The sequence below is a fragment of the Notolepis coatsorum genome, assembly GCF_963971535.1.
Source record: "Notolepis coatsorum genome assembly, chromosome: 2".
Lineage (NCBI taxonomy): Eukaryota > Metazoa > Chordata > Actinopteri > Aulopiformes > Paralepididae > Notolepis > Notolepis coatsorum.
Genome location: NC_140166.1, coordinates 185,726,425 through 185,749,618, shown reverse-complemented (window position 1 = coordinate 185,749,618; position 23,194 = coordinate 185,726,425). Strand labels below are relative to the sequence as shown.

General features: G+C 44.7%; 1 protein-coding gene across 1 annotated transcript in view; it reads left to right on the top strand.

Moving 5' to 3' along the window:
* The window catches only part of ddr2a (discoidin domain receptor tyrosine kinase 2a), a 136,389-nt gene extending 115,012 nt beyond the window's left edge, over positions 1 to 21,377 (top strand). Inside the window, exons 7-16 of the mRNA XM_084308422.1 lie at positions 418 to 658; positions 4,817 to 4,882; positions 5,036 to 5,172; positions 13,546 to 13,759; positions 14,454 to 14,686; positions 14,817 to 14,944; positions 15,453 to 15,650; positions 17,606 to 17,840; positions 18,546 to 18,695; positions 19,013 to 21,377. Of these exons, the coding sequence (XP_084164548.1) occupies positions 418 to 658; positions 4,817 to 4,882; positions 5,036 to 5,172; positions 13,546 to 13,759; positions 14,454 to 14,686; positions 14,817 to 14,944; positions 15,453 to 15,650; positions 17,606 to 17,840; positions 18,546 to 18,695; positions 19,013 to 19,144 (1,734 nt within the window). The 3' untranslated portion in view covers positions 19,145 to 21,377. The remainder of the gene's footprint in view (positions 1 to 417; positions 659 to 4,816; positions 4,883 to 5,035; positions 5,173 to 13,545; positions 13,760 to 14,453; positions 14,687 to 14,816; positions 14,945 to 15,452; positions 15,651 to 17,605; positions 17,841 to 18,545; positions 18,696 to 19,012) is intronic.
* Positions 21,378 to 23,194: the final 1,817 nt, after the last annotated feature.

The window sequence follows — 23,194 nt, the reverse complement described above, 5'->3', positions numbered from 1 at the left end:
ATTCACTGACCTTTGGGAAGTATTTTGACATGTACATGGGTACCTTGGTCGTGTAGTGTATCTTGTAGACCAGGCCCATTGCAAGTTGCTGTACTCTGTCGTCTACTCTAAGCCATCCTAGGTTGTCAAAGTGGGCAGGGGTGAGGTGGGTTCTAGGAGAGACAGCCACCTTCCACAACCTGGACTGCTGGGACTGTTGTATCATCATGATTTAGCTTGTTGGTGGTGTGAATTTTGAAAGGTTGCCTATAGGACAAAACCAACCAGACACAAACCCAACCATACCATACCATGGTAGACCACGGCTAACCCCAGCCAGGCTGAACATAGCTAATGGAGACAAGGCATTATACACTCCCTCTCCCTCTCTGGGCGAGGCGGATACTTAAATCTCCCTCTCCATGTCTTTGTGTCCAGGTCCACTCTAATAACATGTTCTCCCGGAACGTCAAGACCTTCCGCCAGGTGGTGTGTTACTTCCGGTCTGAGTCCGACTGGGAGGCCACACCCCTCTCCTTCAGCCCCGTCGTGGATGAGAACGATCCCAGTGCGCGATTCGTCACCGTCAACTTGGCCAATCACATGGCCAGTGCCATCAAGTGCCAGTTCTACTTCGCTGATGCCTGGATGATGTTCAGTGAGATCACCTTCCAGTCAGGTAGAGAGAGCAACTATGTTGAACAGAGACACAGGGGTGTAAAGTACTTGAGTAATTGTACTTTGTTACAATACTTAAGTACTGTTTTTGGGGATTTGTACTTTACTCGAGTATTATTAGGTTTGTATACTTGTACTTTTACTCAATTACATTGCAGAGAAAAAAAACATACTTTTACTCCTTACATTTTAAATGCAGACCTACAAAGTACAAAGTACAAATCGCATGTCCAACTATTTTAATTAGTATATTTGTTTCTATGGCCGAACTAACTGTTATGGTTTGACACCGACCCCAAACGCAACGACACAAGAGAGTAGGATTCAGAGTTGCCAAAAACAAGGGCTTGTTTATTAAGACTAAATAAACAGCACAGACTTGGAAGAGTTCAAACAAAGACTGGAATACAAGCAAGGATGAATGTTGCTGCTCTGCAGCTTCTCCCGGGATGGTAGTCAGGGGAAGCAGACGCTGACGTCAGAGCCGCTCTGCAGACCTCTCTCGGCAGAATCTCCGAGGTGGTTGCGGGACCGAGAGAGAGAGAGGGAGCGAGTTAACTCAGAGTGCAGGTGGAACAGAGCAGGTGAACAGGAGAGGTGACTTGTACCCGAAAACAGAGTTATCCAAGTGACTGAATCTTCGGTGTAAATACACACTGTGAGTAACGTTCCAAACACAATCCCAAGTGATAGATATCTTCGGTGCAAAATAAACACTGTGAGCGAAGTCCCAAAATACAAATCCAATGTGATAATATCTTCGGTGTGTAAACACACAGTGGGAGATGTTAGGCCAAAATATTATCCCAATGAAACAATCCAAAAAAGGCTAAACGCTGGGTGAGTGACTGTCTGATAAAAAGCTGGAAATCTTCAGTGTTATATAAACACACGAAAAACGGAATTGGATCAAAGACAGTCATAAAAAACTCACCCAGGCGTTGTGCGTAAAGAGCGTTGGAACAGAATGGAGCGAGCGCGTCGCCTCGGGGAAAGGGTGTCCAAGAGGAATGCTTCTTGAATATCCTGGAGACAAAGCACAGGGAAACAACAGCAGGCAGCAGGAACGGCGAATGCAACTGAAATATCAAAACGATCCAACAAAACTTGAATGGGGAAACGGGGTATAAATAATACGGGAATGCTTAATTGACAAGCAGTGACAGCTGAGGGATGTGATTGATAAGCGTGTGGACGGGGGAGAACCAATCAACGACGTCTCTGGGAAGAAGCGTGTGAATAGGGGAATGAAATGATTAACAGAAAACAAATGGAAAACAGAGCGAGTAGGCTTAAAGGAACAGAGCGAGTAAGTGAGCAAAGGACAAAACCTCACAGTACCCCCCCCTCCACGGGAGCCACCCGGCGACCAGGCCGACCCGGCTCGTCAGGATGGGCACGATGGAAGTCAGTGATCAAGCCGGGATCCACGATGAGCTGCCGGGAGACCCAGCTACGCTCCTCAGGGCCGTAACCCTCCCAGTCCACCAGGTATTGGAACCCCCGGCCCCGCCGACGAACGCCCATCAACCGGCGGACCTGCCACTGGGGGTGACCATCCACCAAACGGGAGGCGGAGGATCAGGAGCTGGAGGCATAAGGGGACTGAGGGAGACGGGCTTAACCCGGGAGACATGGAACACAGGGTGAATGTGCATGGACGCAGGAAGTTTCAGGCGTAGGGCCGCCGGACTGAGTACCTTCAGGACCTCGAAAGGTCCGACGAAACGGGGGTTGAGCTTCTTGGCCGAGGACCGAAGCGGGAGGTCCCTTGCGGAGAGCCACACCCTCTGCCCAGGGAGGTAAGTCGGCGCAGGAACCCGGCGCCGGTCGGCACCACGACAGGCGCGCTCAGATGTCCGGAGCAGCGCGGTCCTGGTGATCTCCCAAACTCGTCGGCAGCGGTCGAGGTGGTCCTGCACGGAGGGAACTGCCACTTCCGCCTCCATTGAATTGATGGAGTATTCAACCCAGGGAAGGAAACGGCTCCAGGATGCCGGTCTCTCGGCTGCCACACACCGAAGAGCAGACTCCACGCTCTGGTTCATCCTCTCCGTCTGTCCGTTAGTCTGGGGATGATAACCAGAGGAAAGACTGACCGTCGCCCCCAATCCCTTGCAAAAGGCCCGCCATACCTGGGAGGTGAACTGGGGCCCCCGGTCAGAGACGATGTCCTGGGGAAACCCATGAAGGCGGAACACGTGGTGAGTCAGGAGGTCCGCCGTCTCGGCCGCCGAGGGAAGCTTGGAAAGGGCCACGAGGTGAACCCCCTTGCTGAATCGATCCACCACGGTCAGAAGGCAAGTGTTCCCCTGGGAGGAGGGAAGACCTGTGACGAAGTCTAGCGCCACATGTGACCAAGGACGGCTTGGAACGGGAAGTGGCTGTGATCCTTGGTCAACTCGACTTGAATAGCAAGTGCGGTTCTGACCCTCTCTGTGTCGGCTGGGGTCGTCATTTTGGTTGGATCGTAATGTTATGGTTTGACACCGACACCAAACGCAACGACACAAGAGAGTAGGATTCAGAGTTGCCAAAAACAAGGGCTTGTTTATTAAGACTAAATAAACAGCACAGACTTGGAAGAGTTCAAACAAAGACTGGAATACAAGCAAGGATGAATGTTGCTGCTCTGCAGCTTCTCCCGGGATGGTAGTCAGGGGAAGCAGACGCTGACGTCAGAGCCGCTCTGCAGACCTCTCTCGGCAGAATCTCCGAGGTGGTTGCGGGACCGAGAGAGAGAGAGGGAGCGAGTTAACTCAGAGTGCAGGTGGAACAGAGCAGGTGAACAGGAGAGGTGACTTGTACCCGAAAACAGAGTTATCCAAGTGACTGAATCTTCGGTGTAAATACACACTGTGAGTAACGTTCCAAACACAATCCCAAGTGATAGATATCTTCGGTGCAAAATAAACACTGTGAGCGAAGTCCCAAAATACAAATCCAATGTGATAATATCTTCGGTGTGTAAACACACAGTGGGAGATGTTAGGCCAAAATATTATCCCAATGAAACAATCCAAAAAAGGCTAAACGCTGGGTGAGTGACTGTCTGATAAAAAGCTGGAAATCTTCAGTGTTATATAAACACACGAAAAACGGAATTGGATCCAAGACAGTCATAAAAAACTCACCCAGGCGTTGTGCGTAAAGAGCGTTGGAACAGAATGGAGCGAGCGCGTCGCCTCGGGGAAAGGGTGTCCAAGAGGAATGCTTCTTGAATATCCTGGAGACAAAGCACAGGGAAACAACAGCAGGCAGCAGGAACGGCGAATGCAACTGAAATATCAAAACGATCCAACAAAACTTGAATGGGGAAACGGGGTATAAATAATACGGGAATGCTTAATTGACAAGCAGTGACAGCTGAGGGATGTGATTGATAAGCGTGTGGACGGGGGAGAACCAATCAACGACGTCTCTGGGAAGAAGCGTGTGAATAGGGGAATGAAATGATTAACAGAAAACAAATGGAAAACAGAGCGAGTAGGCTTAAAGGAACAGAGCGAGTAAGTGAGCAAAGGACAAAACCTCACACTAACGTTAACGTTATTAATCCTGTGGCCGCACTTTATTTAAAAACAGCCAATCAAATCACCATCAATGGAAAATTAACCCGCCCATACCCATGCTGATTGGTCCTTGTGCAAGACTAGAAAGTGGGGATCTTTGATTAAACACCTGCTATCAGAAGAATATTTTCATATCAAATGAAAACTTGGCCCACGATGGAATGAGTTTGAGACTCCTGGTTTATCCCTTGCAATAAAAAAAAGTTTTAGCTTTTTAGTACTTAAGTACATTTAAAAGTAGAAACTTTTTGATTTTTACTCAAGTGTGTTTTTAGGCTAGACTCTTACGGTCATGTCATTCCAAATCACAATTCAGGGTTCTACATTGCGACCAGTAGGAGTATTATGCTAAAGATCTATTCACACCACCTAGAAATCTGAGGGAAAAAGTAGGGATGGGCATTTTCAATTATGATCACAAATCATATGCTCCTATTAAGGGAGGCTATTTATTTATTTGTTTGTTTGTTTGTTTTTGTTTTGCTTTCTTCACAGAAATAAAATTTTGGAGCACATGTGCTCCACGATAGAAATGTCACTGTGGACATCTAGTACTGTATGAATGACCCTGTCCTCTGCCCTTTCAGACACAGCCATGTACAATACAACTCTGGCCCCACCCAAGACTGGACCACCAACCAGCACTCAACCAGGTCAGTGAGTTCTACATACACATACACACACACACACACACACACACACAAACACACACGTGCAAACATGTACGCACACAGTACCAACTCAACACCCTCTTCGGGGCATATTCTGTTCATTCAATCTGTTCATTCTCCATATCCCCTCCCCAGGGGATGACCCCACCCACAAAGTAGATGACAGCAACACCCGAATTCTGATTGGTTGTTTGGTGGCCATCATCTTCATCCTTGTGGCCATTATCGTCATCATCCTGTGGAGGCAGGTGTGGCAGAAGATGCTTGAGAAGGTGAGATTAGCAATCACTGTTTTACAAAGACTTAATCATTAGTATATCTCTCTAACAGACTGTGGGAATACACTCCCCACACCAATGATCCCTTCCTAACAAAGCAGTAGGTAATTTTATACGACTAAGGGAAACTCAGTGTAAACCTTAGTATAAAACTGGGTCCACAAGAATATGATCATAAATGCATCAGTATATGCAAACTTTTGGTGGCACACCATGTTCAAATACCTTCTCAGACCTGGTCCTGATTACCTATAAAATCAGCCCATTTAACATTGTGATTGCATGTATGTTGCTGATCTAAGTGTCGTGAACATTTTAATTAAATAAAGAAATTCGCTATCCATAGTCGCTGTGGGAAGAGATAAAATAAAAAATTAAATCTGTGCACGGAGACCAGCAACAGTTTTTTCTAACAGAAACCCATTGGGGGGTGCGTCAGCTAGGTCGGGAGGTGACAGGGGGTGCATGGCCAAAAAAGTTTGGGAACCGCTGGTCTAGTACACTGTACAACTTCTTCAAAAACTATTTTCAAAGAAAATAATACAGTTCAGACTGAGCATCAAAAAGAATATGGCAGTCAATACTACATAACAGGCAATATTTACACACCAAACATGACCTCTGCAAATCTTTTCAATTTCAGTTTGGAAGCAGGTTTCGTCATAGCGTCTGCTACCATGTCGTCTGTTGGACAATAAATCAGTGTAAATTATATTTTATATCGACATCTCTGTCGGCACACAGGGTTTCTAGCAATCGCAATGGTTCCCTGGTTGTCCTCGTAAACAACAGTCTTCTTATATACATAGGTATCCATTCCTTCGAGCAGTTGTTCTAGATAAATACATTCCTGTATTGTCATAGCTAGAGCCATGTATTCGGCTTCACAAGGTGATAGTGCCACTGTGGGCTGCTTCTTTGTTTTCCATGAAACCAGTGAGCTGTTTGTGTTCAAACTCACACAATATCCTGTGGTACTTCTTCTATCTGTGGTGTCAGCTGCCCAGTCTGCATCACTGTAGGCTTTAAGCCCTAAGCCCTCGCTGCTCTTTCTGAAACAAAGCTGTTTATCTGCTGTACCTTTGAGATAACGAAAAACATGTTTTGCTGTAATCCAGTGCTCCTTTGTGGGGTCAGCAAAATGCTGTGACAATTTGCTCACTACAAAACATAGGTCAGGGCGAGTACATGTTGTCAAATAAATGAGGCTACCCACAGCTTCTCTGTAAATTTTTACATCTGTCAGTTTCTGAGCATCCTCCAGGTAGTCTAGTTTTTTATCACATGGTGTTTCCCTTGATCTACATTCTTGCATGTCAAAACGTTTCAGGATCTTTTCCACATATCTCTTCTGGGATATTTTTACACAATTGGCAGACTGTTCAAAGTCCATGCCTAGAAAATGTTTTAGTTAAAGCATTTTGAATCTGGTAAATCATCCACTTCTGTATTTAAGAATCCATTTCTGTATTTAAACATGGAATCCACTCCGGTATTTAAACCTGGAATCTACTCCTTCTGCATTTAAGCATGTAGCCACCCTCCTTCCGTATTTAAACATGGAGTACCCTCCTTCAGTATTTAAACATTTAGCTACGAACCTCGCTTTGTACTTGTCGTGGCCTTCAATACCCTCCTTGATTGAGTACACCCATTTCCCTCCCACTGTCTGTCTGCCCTCTGGTAACTTGGTTAGAGTAAAGGTGTGGTTGTCCTCTAGGGACCTGATCTCCTCATCCATTGCTCTCTCCCATTTACTTGATTCAGGGGACACTATGGCCTCTTTAAAGGTCTGAGGTACCCCACTGACTACTCTGTAGCAGTAATCAATGGTGGCAAGTGTACTGTCATCCTCGTCACTTTCTCTCCGGGCATAGTCTGTCAGATACTTTGGGGGTTTGTGTTCCCTTGAGGGATACCTCCCACTGCTTGGGGCACGTGACGTCACCCTCGGGTGCTCCTCTCATCGTCCTCTGGGGGTTGCTGACTGTCTGTCTGCACGACCATGCTAAGTACACTAGGCTGAGGTGTCTCTGTTTCTTCACACCTTACTCTGGAGTCCAGCTCTGGCTCCTCTGTCTGTGTCTCGTTCTCACATGTTGTCTTTGTGACAAATTTGACTAGCCTGTGTTTCTGCACTCTCCCTTTACCGGGATAATAAACTAGGAAAGCGGGGCTTCCTTTGTCGTGCCCTACAAAGAGTCCTTTTTCACATCTGGACTTGAGCTTTCCTCTGTCCTGCAGGTAAGTATAACACACTGATCCAAATTGGTGCATCCTAGCTAGATTACACTTCTTTCCTGTCAGTGCTGTATATTGGGTGGTGCCCGTGTGCTTATTAAAGCACCTGTTTCTGGTGTAAGCAGCTTCTTGCACCGCATAATGCCATAGACTCTTAGGTAAGTTACTGTCTACTAGCTTACACCTAGCCATTTCGAAAAGAGTGCGCCATTCCCTCTCTGCCACTCCGTTCTGGTGTGGGGAATATGGACATGACATCTCGTGTCTTATCTTGTTCCTTCTCAACAGTGATTGGAACTCTCTGTTTGTGAACTCGGTTCCGTTGTCGGACCTCAAGCATCTTATGTTACCATAAGGGGCTACGTCTGCCAGGAATTTCTCCGTGGCCTGGAGTGTCACTCTTTGCTTTGAGAAAGTAAACAAACACTGCCCCTGTACACCCATCTGTAAAAGACTGTACATATCTAAAGCCTCCTATGGACTCGTTGCTTACTGGACCGGCTAGATCTGTGTTAACTAGCGCAAGTGGTACCTTTACTTTTTCTGTGGGATTTCTGTTTCTCGATTGAGTAAACTTCCCCTTTATGCACACTACACATTCTTTGTCAGGTCTACGCTTTTCACCTTCAATGTGCATGCCTTCTGTCACTGCTTGCCGTTTCAGTAAATCCTCGTAATTACAATGACCCATAATCTCATGCCATGTCTGAATATTGTGACTGACAGTCACGTTACACATATCATTATTATCATTACACTTGTCGTTGTCATTACACTCTGTTTGTAGATAATACATTCTCTTGTACACCTTTATGTTAAATCGCGTACCGTCAGGCTCTACAAGAACATTTTTACCTTCATTGAAGAATACTTTGGCACCGTTCGCAGTAGCAGCTATTACAGAGAATAGTTCTTGTGGGAACGAGGGTACGTAGAGAGCGTTCTTTAACGTCACTGTACACCAGCGCCCCTCACTGTCTATGAGGCATACCTGTGCGTCTCCTCTCTCTCTCTCTGTGTCCACGATCAGTCCCTTCCTTTGGGCCTGCTGCAGCTGCGTTTGCCTGGTGACGTACGCTGTCTGCGCCCCGAAGATGAAGTCTTCTTGTCCCGCTACTCTCCGGGCGTCGTCTCGATTCGTCTCACGCCCACCGTCACCGCCATCTTGTCCACTGCCGCCATCTTGTCCATGCGCATACCGCGCGCTCTGGTCGCGTTTCTTCATGCACGCTCTGTCTGTGTGCCCGTGGATTTGCAGAAGCTACACCAGACAGTCTTTGTGCAGTTACCTTTCCGATGGCCTTTTTCTCCGCATCTCCAACACGCCAGCTCCGTCGTGGGCCTGGTCTTCTCCCTCTGCGTCGCTCGGGCCTTCAGCACCCTCTCTCCCGCCTCCGCGGCGGCTGGGTGGATATCTTCTGAGGCCTCGAAATTTCGTAACTTGGCCTTGAACTTTCCCAGCGTCATGTCCGCTGAACCGTGTGTTACCAGGAGTGTGAACGGTTTGTACAGCTCCGGTAGTCCCCTCATCACCATCGCCATCATTAGCCCATCGCTTGGTGCTTCTCCTGCACTCTTCAATGCCGTAATGATCTGCTCAGCTCTGATCGGTCACAGTCTCGGTGTGCCCCTTCTTCAGTGCTGTTAGTGTTATGTAGAGGGCCACGACTCTGGGTCTTCCTTGCCCGATATAATGTTCTCTCAACACTTCCAGGCTTTCTCGGCCTTTGTCTTTAGTGTCGCGGAATATCAGCCCCAAGCTTGTGTCGTCGAGCAGTGGTGCTAACTCACAGTATGCATCTGCATTATGCTTGTCGTCCAGGGCTTGTGCTTCCGCCGTCAGGTCTCCCGTGGGGGCCGTCAAGATCGTCGTCTTCAGTCCCACACCGTGCATGCAGCATAACATGCGCTCTTCCCAGAGCTCATAGTCCTCTGCCTTTCCATTGAATGAGGGCCATTTGCTCCTTCCCTTGGTCGCCATCCTCCTTTTTGATGGTAGGCGTAGCTTTAGCTCTGTTGGTATAGCCTTTAGCCACGCGGTGCTCCCAGCGCTAAACTAGCCTATACTTCAGCTAACCTTGCTACCCTTATTATTTCGCCCCTGCGTGATCTGGGCCCATAACCTGTTGACAGAGTCTGGCTATGGGGCGACAATAATATGTTCATGAGACATGGTTTCTCCCTTCAGCCTTTAATCGACGTGGTTTATTATTTACATTGGCACACAGCAGCACATGAGTTCTCCTCTCTGTGAGAAGAGATAGAGGGGGAGAAGACATCTCCTTAAATACCCTCTACCTGGCGGTAGCATTAGCGGATCCGCCTATAGCGCCCTCTAGTGGAAACAGTTATGCATAGTTAGACAGTTACTAGCAATCATATATAACCTCTAACTTTAACAATGATCCAAACTTTGTATAAATATGGAAACTAATTATGGATATTGAAGCTGAAGCACCAAGCAAATACATTTGGTTATCATATTAATGTCAGTAGAACATTATTAGTAGTTTCATGTTAATGTTAGTAGAACATTAGTGGTAATGCAATGTTAATATTAGTAGAACATGATTAGTAGTGTGATATTAATGTTAGTAGAACATGATTAGTAATGTCATGATAATGTTAGCAGAACATAGTAGTAGTAGTAGTAGTAGTAGTAGTAGACTAGTAGTAGTAGTAGTAGTAGTAGTAGTAGTAGTAGTAGTAGTAGTAGTAGTAGTAGTAGTAGTAGTATTTTATTTTATAGTTTATTCAGTCATCATCTCACACAATACAATATGCACAATCATTTAACAATATTTGATTTTACAGTGACTGAAAAGGTACTGACTGAAGCATAATACTTATACATGCCTGTCCTATATTGTCATGTACGCAGATCTGATAATAACAACTGGAGGACGGCACATGAGCAAAAGCAGCCCCTCTCAGTAAATATGTTCAAAATCAAGGTCCCAGGTGTAGGTGAAAAAAAGACACAACACAAGACGTTTTCCAAATAGTAAATTATATATATTTAAATGGAGGTAGGGGTTTAAACCTCCTCCATGGTGCACAGGGGAAAGGGTAGGGGAGGACAAACAAGACATACATGTAAGGCAACTCAAACAAACACTTAGTAGGTACGATACTACCTTGGGCCCATCCCAGGCCACCACAGCTGTGGAGTCTAACCCACACTCCATGTGATAAAATGGCACCGTGCCGCACAGTGTTGTTTCTAGGCCATAGACAGGCGAGACAGAAGCCTCCCCACTCCACCATAAGGCAAGTGACCTCCAGCAATGAGACTCCCGTGTGTGTGTCATCTTCCCGCTTATATTCACTCATCCCACTAACTGCCCACAGGTGTAATCAAGCAGGTGCAATCAGCTCAATCAGGAGGATGAGTGGTCTCTGGGAAGAAGAGAAGAGGCAGCATTAAAAGATGACACATCACACCACCAAGAACAACATAACCCAACTTATGATACTAATCTGATGTTCACATGGTCTCCTAATACAGTAACAATGATAATGACCAACCCACGTACGTCACATATATTCTTAACTAAATATAGGCTCCAAAACAGTATTCTAAAAGAAAATAGCAAAAAACAGTATTATTCACCTTTGTAGTTTTCAAAAATAGCTTTACAAACCATTTTCTTAAATGATTAGTAGTGTCATGTTAATGTTAGTAGAACATGATTGGTAGTGTCATGATAATGTTAGTAGAACATGATTAGTAATGTCATGATAATGTTAGTAGAACATGATTAGTAATGTCATGATAATGTTAGTAGAACATGATTAGTAGTGTCATGATAATGTTAGTAGAACATGATTACGGTAATAGTGTCATGATAATGTTAGTAGAACATGATTACGGTAGTAGTGTCATGATAATGTTAGTAGAACATGATTAGTAGTGTCATGTTAATGTTAGTAGAACATGATTAGTAGTGTCATGTTAATGTTAGTAGAACATGATTAGTAATGTCATGTTAATGTTAGTAGAACATGATTAGTAGTGTCATGATAATGTTAGTAGAACATGATTAGTAATGTCATGATTATGTTAGTAGAACATGATTAGTAGTGTCATGATAATGTTAGTAGAACATGATTAGTAATGTCATGTTAATGTTAGTAGAACATGATTAGTAATGTCATGATAATGTTAGTAGAACATGATTAGTAATGTCATGTTAATGTTAGTAGAACATGATTAGTAGTGTCATGTTAATGTTAGTAGTACATGATTAGTAGTGTAATGTTAATGTTAGTAGAACATGATTAGTAGTGTCATGTTAATGTTAGTAGAACATGATTAGTAATGTCATGATAATGTTAGTAGAACATGATTAGTAGTGTAATGTTAATATTAGTAGAACATGATTAGTAGTGTCATGATAATGTTAGTAGAACATGATTAGTAGTGTCATGTTAATGTTAGTAGAACATGATTAGTAGTGTCATGTTAATGTTAGTAGAACATGATTAGTAGTGTCATGTTAATGTTAGTAGAACATGATTAGTAGTGTCATGATAATTTTAGTAGAACATGATTAGTAGTGTCATGTTAATGTTAGTAGACTAGAACATGATTAGTAATGTCATGATAATGTTAGTAGAACACGATTAGTAATGTCATGATAATGTTAGTAGAACATGATTAGTAGTGTCATGTTAATGTTAGTAGAACATGATTAGTAGTGTCATGATAATGTTAGTAGAACATGATTAGTAATGTCATGATAATGTTAGTAGAACATGATTAGTAGTGTTATGTTAATGTTAGTAGAACATGATTAGTAATGTCATGATAATGTTAGTAGAACATGATTAGTAGTGTCATGTTAATGTTAGTAGAACATGATTAGTAGTGTCATGATAATGTTAGTAGAACATGATTAGTAATGTCATGATAATGTTAGTAGAACATGATTAGTAGTGTCATGTTAATGTTAGTAGAACATGATTAATAGTATCATGTTAATGTTAGTAGAACATGATTATGTTCTCGATGACATTAAATCCTGGATGGCATTGAAATTTTAAAAATGTTATGACAAAAAGACGGAGGTCATGGTTTTTGATGGCCCCTCTGTGACCTCACTGCTAGATCTGGGTTCGCTGGCACAACATGTCAAACCAATAGTAAAGAACTTAGGTGTAAAAATCGACCCAGACCTTAAATTTGACAGCCAGATCAAGGCCGTGGTCAAATCGAGCTTTTTCCAGTTGAGGCAGCTGGCCAAAATTAAGCCCATCCTACAGGCGCAGCATTTTGAAGCAGTAATCCATGCATTTGTGACGACTAGGCTGGATTACTGCAATGCACTTTATATAGGGGTGAGTGGATCCTCAATGGCTCGCCTTCAAATGGTGCAGAACGCCGCTGCACGTCTTTTAACTGGCACTCGTAAATATGACCACATCTCACGGATTTTATCCTCACTCCACTGGATTAGGACTTTAGGATTAATTTTAAAATTATTTTATTTACTTTTAAAGCTCTTCATGACCTTGCCCCACCCTACCTCTCTGAGCTGTTGCAGGTCTATACACCTTCTCGTTCTCTCAGGTCAGCTGACCAGCTGCTCCTAGTAGTGCCTACAACTAGGCGTAAGCTCAGGGGGGGCCGTGCCTTCTCCGTTGTCGCCCCCAAAATGTGGAACGAGCTGCCACTGCAGATTAGGCAGGCCTCATCACTGCCCCGTTTCAAAGACCTCCTTAAGACCCACCTTTTCTCTCTGGCTTTCGACACCATGTAGCTTGTTGATTTTATGATCTTATTGTCTTACTGTGTTGTTGTTGTATCGTTTTGTTACTGTGTCCTTTGCTTTTAAATATTTTTTAAGTACTCTGATCTATTTAAATTTGTATTACTGCCTATGTTTACCTTCTTTTTTCTTCTCTTTTTTGGTACTCTTGTTTTTTTTTTTTTTTTTTATCTATTTTTAGTGCTGCTTATAGTTTTTAATATGCTCCCTCTGTACAGCACTTTGTGCCCCTGTGGCTGTTAAAGCGCTTTATAAATAAAGTTGGATTGGATTGGATTGGATGATTAGTAGTGTCATGTTAATGTTAGTAGAACTGGTCAGATGTGTCTCTTCACCCCAACATCCTTTATTCTAGGCTTCTCGCCGGATGCTGGACGATGAACTAACTGCTAGTCTGTCACTACAGAGTGAGACATTCGCCTACAGCCAAAACAACCAGTCGTCAGCGGCCAGTGAGCAGGAGTCCAGCTCCACCTACGAGCGCATCTTTCCCCTCGGCCCCGACTACCAGGAGCCCTCTCGGCTCATACGCAAACTGCCTGAGTTCGCTCAGACTTCAGAAGAGCCTGGTGAGTGGGGACACACACGTTTTAAATACTTTTTTCTGTATCCGCAGATAAAATCAACTAAATCACACTGTCTGGCTACATATTACAGCACAGATATAACTAAATCACACTGTCTGGCTACATATTACAGCACAGATATAACTAAATCACACTGTCTGGCTACATATTACAGCACAGATATAACTAAATCACACTGTCTGGCTACATATTACAGCACAGATATAACTAAATCACACTGTCTGGCTACATATTACAGCACAGATATAACTAAATCACACTGTCTGGCTACCTATTACAGCATAGATAGAACTAAACCACGCTGGTTACCTATTACAGCAGAGATAGAACTAAATTGTGCCAGCTGCGGCCCATTTCCTTGACAAGCCTGCAATCTTCAGACCACTAACGGCAGGTTTATGAACATGCCTGAGGCTACCAAATATCAAAATCATTAGCCTATAATTATAGCCAAGGCCTCTGATTTGTGCAGCCAAGGGCTGATGCTTAGCCAATTTTTCCAAGATGGCTTGTTCCATATAAACAAACAGACAAACAAACAAACAAACAAACAAACAAACAAACAAACAAACAAACAAACAAACATACAAACAAAGAGACAACACACACACACTCACTGGAGCACAACTCATGGTTCTTGCTCCAGTAACTTAACAATCCCCACATTGTGTTTCAGCTTCTACAAGCACAGCAGCCACTACATCCACTACGGCAACCGCCCCCCAAGAAGGTGTCCCTCACTACGCTGAAGCCGACATTGTCAACCTGCAGGGCGTGACTGGAAGCAACACCTATGCCATTCCTGCCGTAACCATGGACCTGTTGTCAGGGAAGGATGTCGCGGTGGAGGAGTTCCCCAGGAAACTGCTCACCTTCAAAGAGAAGCTGGGAGAGGGACAGTTTGGAGAGGTCTGTGCCCTTTCCTGGTCTACAGCATCTCTTATGTATTACTTCAGCACAACAATAGTTCTTCTATTATCTCATATCTCATTCATAGACTAATAGATCTTTTTTTATTTTTGAACAATCTTCTCCTCAGGTGCATCTGTGTGAGGCAGAAGGCATGCAGGAGTTTATGCACGAGGAGTTCTCCTTCGACATCAGTGAGAGCCAGCCGGTTATGGTGGCTGTTAAGATGCTCAGAGCAGATGCCAATAAGAACGCAAGGTACTGACACCGTTGGATTCATCCACTCACTCCAAACATATTGGTCTTAACATACCTATTTTTGTAAATGTAAAGCGTTTGCGATATGAATTGAGTTAGAAATGTGAAATTATTAACCCAAAGGCCACGGGGTACGCACTTGTCTAAGCCCACCAAACCCCAACCACCGGCGCTAACTGTAAAATAAGGTACAAACTCGATGCTGCAGGACATTAAGGCTGTAAAGGCCTGCAGTGACCAGACTAGTGACTCGACCCTCAGGCAAGTTTGGGGTTCAAAGTAGCCAAGGAGTGCTTTGTGCCCCGCACTGCCCCCTACGGCTATGGACCCTTTGGGTCACCCACTCAAGAGTCAAGCCTGGAACAGTGGGCCTTGCGTGGTCTGTGTTTCCGAGGGCCCCCGTGATCTTTGGGACGCCAGGGCTGGTGCCTGATAGGACCAATCGTTAATTTGGCCTTCCATTCAGAGGAAAGTAAATGGACTCTCGGGTCTCTATTCGTGTTGGCAGGAACGACTTCCTGAAGGAGATAAAGATCATGTCCCGTCTGAAGGATCCCAACATCATCCGTCTGCTAGCGGTGTGTATCTGCAGTGACCCGCTCTGCATGATCACAGAATACATGGAGAACGGAGACCTCAACCAGTTCCTGTCCCGTCATGAGCCTGAGGGACAGCTGGCCTCGCTCAGCAACGCACCCACAGTCAGGTAGACGAGTAACCTGTCTCCCTCCTCTCTGCTCTCCAGCTACAGTAACCTGTCTCTCTGCTCTCCAGCTACAGTAACCTGTCTCTCTGCTCTCAGCTACAGTAACCTGTCTCTCTGCTCTCCAGCTACAGTAACCTGTCTCTCTGCTCTCCAGCTACAGTAACCTGTCTCTCTGCTCTCCAGCTACAGTAACCTGTCTCTCTGCTCTCCAGCTACAGTAACCTGTCTCTCTGCTCTCCAGCTACAGTAACCTGTCTCTCTGCTCTCCAGCTACAGTAACCTGTCTCTCTGCTCTCCAGCTACAGTAACCTGTCTCTCTGCTCTCCAGCTACAGTAACCTGTCTCCCTCCTCTCTGCTCTCCAGCTACAGTAACCTGTCTCTCTGCTCTCAGCTACAGTAACCTGTCTCCCTCCTCTCAGCTACAGTAACCTGTCTCCCTCCTCTCAGCTACAGTAACCTGTCTCCCTCCTCTCTGCTCTCCAGCTACAGTAACCTGTCTCCCTCCTCTCAGCTACAGTAACCTGTCTCCCTCCTCTCAGCTACAGTAACCTGTCTCCCTCCTCTCAGCTACAGTAACCTGTCTCCCTCCTCTCTGCTCTCCAGCTACAGTAACCTGTCTCCCTCCTCTCAGCTACAGTAACCTGTCTCCCTCCTCTCAGCTACAGTAACCTGTCTCCCTCCTCTCAGCTACAGTAACCTGTCTCCCTCCTCTCTGCTCTCCAGCTACAGTAACCTGTCTCTCTGCTCTCAGCTACAGTAACCTGTCTCCCTCCTCTCAGCTACAGTAACCTGTCTCCCTCCTCTCTGCTCTCCAGCTACAGTAACCTGTCTCTCTGCTCTCAGCTACAGTAACCTGTCTATCTGCTCTCCAGCTACAGTAACCTGTCTCTCTGCTCTCCAGCTACAGTAACCTGTCTCTCTGCTCTCAGCTACAGTAACCTGTCTATCTGCTCTCCAGCTACAGTAACCTGTCTCTCTGCTCTCCAGCTACATAAACCTGTCTCTCTGCTCTCCAGCTACATAAACCTGTCTCTCTGCTCTCCAGCTACATAAACCTGTCTCTCTGCTCTCCAGCTACAGAAACCTGTCTCTCTGCTCTCCAGCTACAGTAACCTGTCTCTCTGCTCTCCAGCTACAGTAACCTGTCTCTCTGCTCTCCAGCTACAGTAACCTGTCTCTCTGCTCTCCAGCTACAGTAACCTGTCTCTCTGATCTCCAGCTACAGTAACCTGTCTCTCTGCTCTCCAGCTACAGTAACCTGTCTCCCTCCTCTCTGCTCTCCAGCTACAGTAACCTGTCTCTCTGCTCTCCAGCTACAGTAACCTGTCTCTCTGCTCTCCAGCTACAGTAACCTGTCTCTCTGCTCTCCAGCTACAGTAACCTGTCTCTCTGCTCTCCAGCTACAGTAACCTGTCTATCTGCTCTCCAGCTACAGTAACCTGTCTCTCTGCTCTCAGCTACAGTAACCTGTCTCTCTGCTCTCCAGCTACAGTAACCTGTCTCTCTGCTCTCAGCTACAGTAACCTGTCTCTCTGCTCTCCAGCTACAGTAACCTGTCTCTCTGCTCTCCAGCTACAGTAATCTGTCTCTCTGCTCTCCAGCTACAGTAACCTGTCTATCTGCTCTCCAGCTACAGTAACCTGTCTCTCTGCTCTCAGCTACAGTAACCTGTCTCTCTGCTCTCCAGCTACAGTAACCTGTCTCTCTGCTCTCAGCTACAGTAACCTGTCTCTCTGCTCTCCAGCTACAGTAACATGTCTCTCTGCTCTCCAGCTACAGTAACCTGTCTCTCTGCTCTCCAGCTACAGTAACCTGTCTCTCTGCTCTCCAGCTACAGTAACCTGTCTCTCTGCTCTCCAGCTACAGTAACCTGTCTCTCTGCTCTCCAGCTACAGAAACATGTCTCTCTGCTCTCTGCTCTCCAGCTTCAGTAACCTGTCTCTCTGCTCTCCAGCTACAGAAACCTGTGCTACATGGCCATTCAGATAGCGTCGGGGATGAAGTACCTCTCCTCCCTGAACTTTGTCCACCGAGACCTGGCCACACGGAACTGCCTAGTGGGCAAGAACTACACCATAAAGATAGCCGATTTCGGCATGAGCAGGAACCTGTACAGCGGTGATTACTACCGCATCCAGGGCAGAGCTGTACTGCCAATACGCTGGATGTCCTGGGAGAGCATCCTGCTGGTGAGGACCCCCCCTACTGGACACATGTGGGATTCTTTTATATTTCATTTTGATAGATCAATGAGAGAGCCCACATACAGAGAATAAATTGATCCATACCATTTTCATTAACTTGATTTCTGTCTAAATGATCTTCATCAGAGAATCCAAGTAAATACTGGATTGGCAGGTATATTTTAGGCATAAGAGCTGTAGTTATGAATTATTAATCTGTGATGTTGCTAGACTGTAGTTCTGTGATTTCTACTGATCTCACTGTGCTGCCAGAGAGCTGTAAAAAAAAACATCAGATAGCTGCAGGATGTGTTGTACATCACCAATGATGTCATGCCCCCTCCCCCCTCTTCCCTCCTCTCTCCTCTCTCCTCCATCCTCCCTCCCCCCTCTTCCCTCCTCCCTCCTCTCCTCCATCCTCCCTCTTCCCTCTTCCCTCCTCCCTCCTCTCCTCCATCCTCCCTCCCCCCTCCTCCCTCCTCTCCTCCATCCTCCCTCCTCCCTCTTCCCTCCTCCCTCCTCTCTCCTCTCTCCTCTCTCCTCCCTCCTCGCTCTTCCTCTCTCCTCCCTCCTCCCTCCTCCCTCTCTCTCCTCCCTCCTCCCTCCTCTCTCCTCCCTCCTCCCTCCTCTCTCCTCCCTCCTCCCTCTTCCCTCCACCCTCCTCCCTCCTCCCTCCTCTCTCCTCTCTCCTCCCTCCCCGCTCCTCCCCAGGGAAAGTTCACCACAGCCAGTGACGTGTGGGCCTTCGGGGTGACCCTGTGGGAGACTCTAACCTTCTGTAAGGAGCAGCCCTACTCTCAGCTCACTGATGAGCAGGTCATAGAGAACACGGGGGAATTCTTCAGGGACCAGAAAAGACAGGTGGGTGTGTTATTTACATGCAGATAAAGGTCAATTATAAAGTTTACATTTGTATTTATATGTATATATATTTATATGATCAACTTGGGGGGGCGGGGTCTCAAATGAATTTGCACAACACTGCTCCAAGACATTTATAATATTGGGGTGGAATTTGGAAACACAACATTTTAACATAGTCTTTGTCAAGTGAATATCTTGGAGCTCGCTTCCTGTTGTGCATATACATTTTTGTTTTTCTTCTGTGTTTTCATTTACCGCTAAGATTCCCTGCTTGCATGTACTATACCACTGTAACCTCCCCTCTGTGTGTGCAGATCTACCTGCCCCAGCCAGTGCTGTGTTCAGACTCGCTCTACAAGATCATGTTGAGCTGTTGGCGGAGGAACACCAAGGAGCGGCCGTCTTTCCAGGAGATACACAGAGCCCTCCTGGACAGCCAGCCTTAAGCCCAGGCTACGTTTATAGGACAGTGATTCCCATTTTGTATTCCTCACCTCTCAAATAAATGGTGCATGAAGTAGATTAGACCACATTTCTAAGTAAAATCCAGGTTTAAGCTATATCTTGATTCAGTAGAGACAGGCTGAAACCCACCTGTGGGATTTTTAAGCTATCATTTGGGAAACACTGTTTTTAAGGCTCAAGGAGCCAAGGACTTCCACACCACACAAACAGGGACAACCAGACACTGTCTGCCCCTATGAGTTTGGTTAGTGCATGTCACATTGGCTAAGATATACACAGGTATGCAAGTAAACATACGCACCTGCTCGATAAATCTGTTCTGCGTATAAAAATAGAGTACACAAACACACACATACATAGGCACAGGCACATGAACACACACACAACACACAATACACATATAAACATGCATGCACACCATTAAACCAAATTACAATCAAGAATATGACCCTCGGTTGTATTGTGTGTTGAAGAAGCCAAAATGAGATGTAGCAATTAATGTTTGGCACTTTTATTAAAAGAAGGATGTTTTTTTTATTTCATTATTTTAAATGAGTTCAAAGGTTCCCATGTTAAAATGTTTCATGTATTGATAACAATGTTATGCAATATTGATGAATTGAAAAACTTTCTTGTGTTTTCTTTTGGAAGACTCCTTGAATGTAAAAGAGAAAAAAAAGGTGCAGCAAACCATCACTGTTAAGTTTATTTCAAACAAGTTCTTCATCTCATTCTCTCAGACAGTTGTTAAGAATTTCTTCAAGGATGTCATGAAAGTCAATGTAGTTACTAACTAATCTCCCCTGTGGTTTTCTGACAGTGATATTCGACCATCAGTGTATATGACTGTGTCAATAGATATTTCTAAATCTCAAATATCAAGTATTTTGTATTAATATTTATATGTCCATATTTGTTTGGGTTATGTTTTGTTGATATGTTTATGTATTAATATTCTTTAAGGTCTGCTTCCTCTTCTATTTTCTTTTCTTGCAATCCTGAAGCACATCTTTAGAATTTTATAAAGTTGCAGTATCATGTTTCCCTTATGCAATAGGCTAGTTTAGCAGATTATTATAATTTTTTTATTCATTTTTGGATCTTTATTCAAGCAAACTGAAGTGCCTTTTTTCACAGCACACTGTCTCCGTTTGAATTTATATAGTGACATACATCAAGCAAGCATCAGCAAGTCGACGAGAGGGACACTTAATAACTAGATGCTTATCAAGAATCCAGGCTGGTTTTGAGTTATGCGCTAAAATAGATGATCTGTATGTGTTAACGTATCATAGGAAAGACGTGTGGGCGAGACGCCGTTTACCACAAAACCGGTTGCAATTTGTCTTTATTGAAAGAGGGAAGTGAACAGTCTTAGAGGAAATATAGGAAAACCGCTAACCGTGTCTTTGGAGTATAGGTCAAGACTGTTACAGACTGGTTACACAGTAAAATGTTGGTCAAGGGAATCTACTGAACTAAAGCCAGCAACAACCTTCAGGTTTTAGTAGCTGACAGTAGTTTTTGTTTTTAGCATTACTCAGTGCTGGATTCTTTCTTGAATTTTTGTATAGATTTTGTATCATAATGTGCATGCTCTATTTTAAACTCCAAGGCCTAAGCTAAATGTCACTCTCCCTACATACACAAGTCCATCTGTAGGGACCCCTTTGTTCCCTTTGTTACACCTTACATGAGAGTTGCCTGCGACCAACAGCCATGTGTGCCTTTTCAAACTGGTATCATTGACATTTTTTATTTCTCACAGTCTGTGGAAAGCTTTGCCAATTAAGTTCTCCTTTTATTTCTTTGTTTTGCTCTGTGATTTGTCCCTATGCAAAATATCTGTACATATAATTTAAATATGTTAATTGGTCTGGAATTAAGTTTGTCCATTTTTAAATGTCAATAGAGATGTGGCATGCAATGATTTCGTTTAGACAAAGGGACTCATTCGTGCAGCTATCAATTTATTAATGCTTTATTACTAGTTATAATGAATTGGTGGCAGATGGCAGATGTATAGTTGTATAAAAGTTATTCCATCCTAAAAAAACATTGTGATTTGTTGTAGCTAGTTTGATCAGATATTTGTACTCAAATGGTTTGTTTTGCAATGAGAATGTTTTGTATCAGTGAAAACAAAAGTTGAGTTGTTGGTAATTAATTGTATGTTGTGAATGAAAAAATGAAAATAAATTCTAATAGGGAACACTCCCTCTTTTGCTATCTTGACTTGTAGACTAGGCTACTACTGAATCATTTTATACTTTGTAGGCTGACCTGCACACTGCTACGCAGGCAGTTTCCAGATTCTCAAACATAAACATAAAGACGGACAACACGCTCATCACAGACAAGCTGGATGTAGCCAATTACTTAAACATCTTCTTCACAAACATAGCCACAACACTGGTAAACAAACTACCCTCCCACTCAGGGCATTATGGGGTAGAACACATAGTAGCATACTACAAAAACCTAGGGGTCCACAAAGACGACTTCAAACTTGAAATGGTAACAACCGATGAGGTACTCAAAAAATTGAGCGCCCTCCAACCTAACAAGGCCACTGGCCATGACAACATCCCCTCCAAATTCCTCAGAGACGCAGCAGCCGCCATCACCCCAGTCATCACACACATAATAAACCTCTCTATAAAACAGGGGCACGTCCCCAAGGACTTCAAAATTGCGAGAGTGACCCCTCTGCACAAAAAGGGCAGCAAATTAGACCCAGGCAACTACCGCCCTGTTTCTATTCTTACCTCCATCTCGAAAGTCATGGAGAAAATAGTCTACGAACAGGTCGAAAAGTACCTGGCGGAAAAAAATCTAATCTACGAATTCCAATCTGGCTTCAGAACGTCCCACTCCACTGACACATGCCTCCTCTATTTGAACGACCACATCAAACAAGAGGTGGACGCGGGCAAATACTGCGGCATGGTCATGCTGGACCTACAAAAGGCCTTCGACACTGTCAATCACTCCATTCTGATGGACAAGCTAAAAGCAATTGGTTTTGATAGCTTATCAGTGAGCTGGATGCAATCCTACCTGGAGGGGAGAGAACAGATGGTAGAGGTAAACGGTACTCTATCCCCCCCCCCTCACAGTGAGCTGTGGTGTTCCACAAGGAAGCATACTAGGACCGCTACTCTTCCTAATTTATGCAAATGACATGTCGTCAGCCTGTGACTGCAACTTGTTCCTGTTTGCGGACGACTCAGCCCTGCTGGTCTCTGACAAGAACAAGTTGCAGGTTGAAAAAACCCTCAGCTCGGAACTAGGCAAAATCTGCATATGGCTCGCTGATAACAAACTATCATTACACATGGGCAAAACAGAGTCCATTCTCTTCGGTTCAAATAACAAACTCAGCAAGACCGACGGCTTCTCAGTTACAGTGGGTGACAATATTGTCACAAGGAAAGACGAAATTACCTACCTGGGTTCCATCCTAGAGGCAAATCTTTCCTGTGACAAAATGGCATCCAATGTAATAAAAAAAGTCAACCAACGAACTAGATTCTTGTACCGGATCTCCTCTCTGGTAAACAAGAATACCCTGAAGACTCTGGCAGGAGCACTCATTCAAGGGTACTATGACTATGCGTGCACCTCATGGTACCAAAGCACCTCAAAGGCACTTAAAACAAAATTACAAACATCACAAAACAAACTGGTCAGACTACTACTTGACCTGAACCCCAGAACCCACCTCACCCCTGCCCACTTTGACAACCTAGGATGGCTTAGAGTAGACGACAGAGTACAGCAACTTGCAATGGGCCTGGTCTACAAGATACACTATACGACCGGGGTGCCCATGTACATGTCAAAATACTTCCCAAAGGTCAGTGAATACCACAACCACTACACCAGAGGAAGCTCAACAAATCATGTTAAACCCAGATTCGGCTCAAACAAGGGACTAAACACGTTTCGCAATTATGCCACAACAATGTGGAATGCCCTACCCAAAGCTGTAAAGGAATGTGAATCCCTGCCCACATTCAAAACCGCTC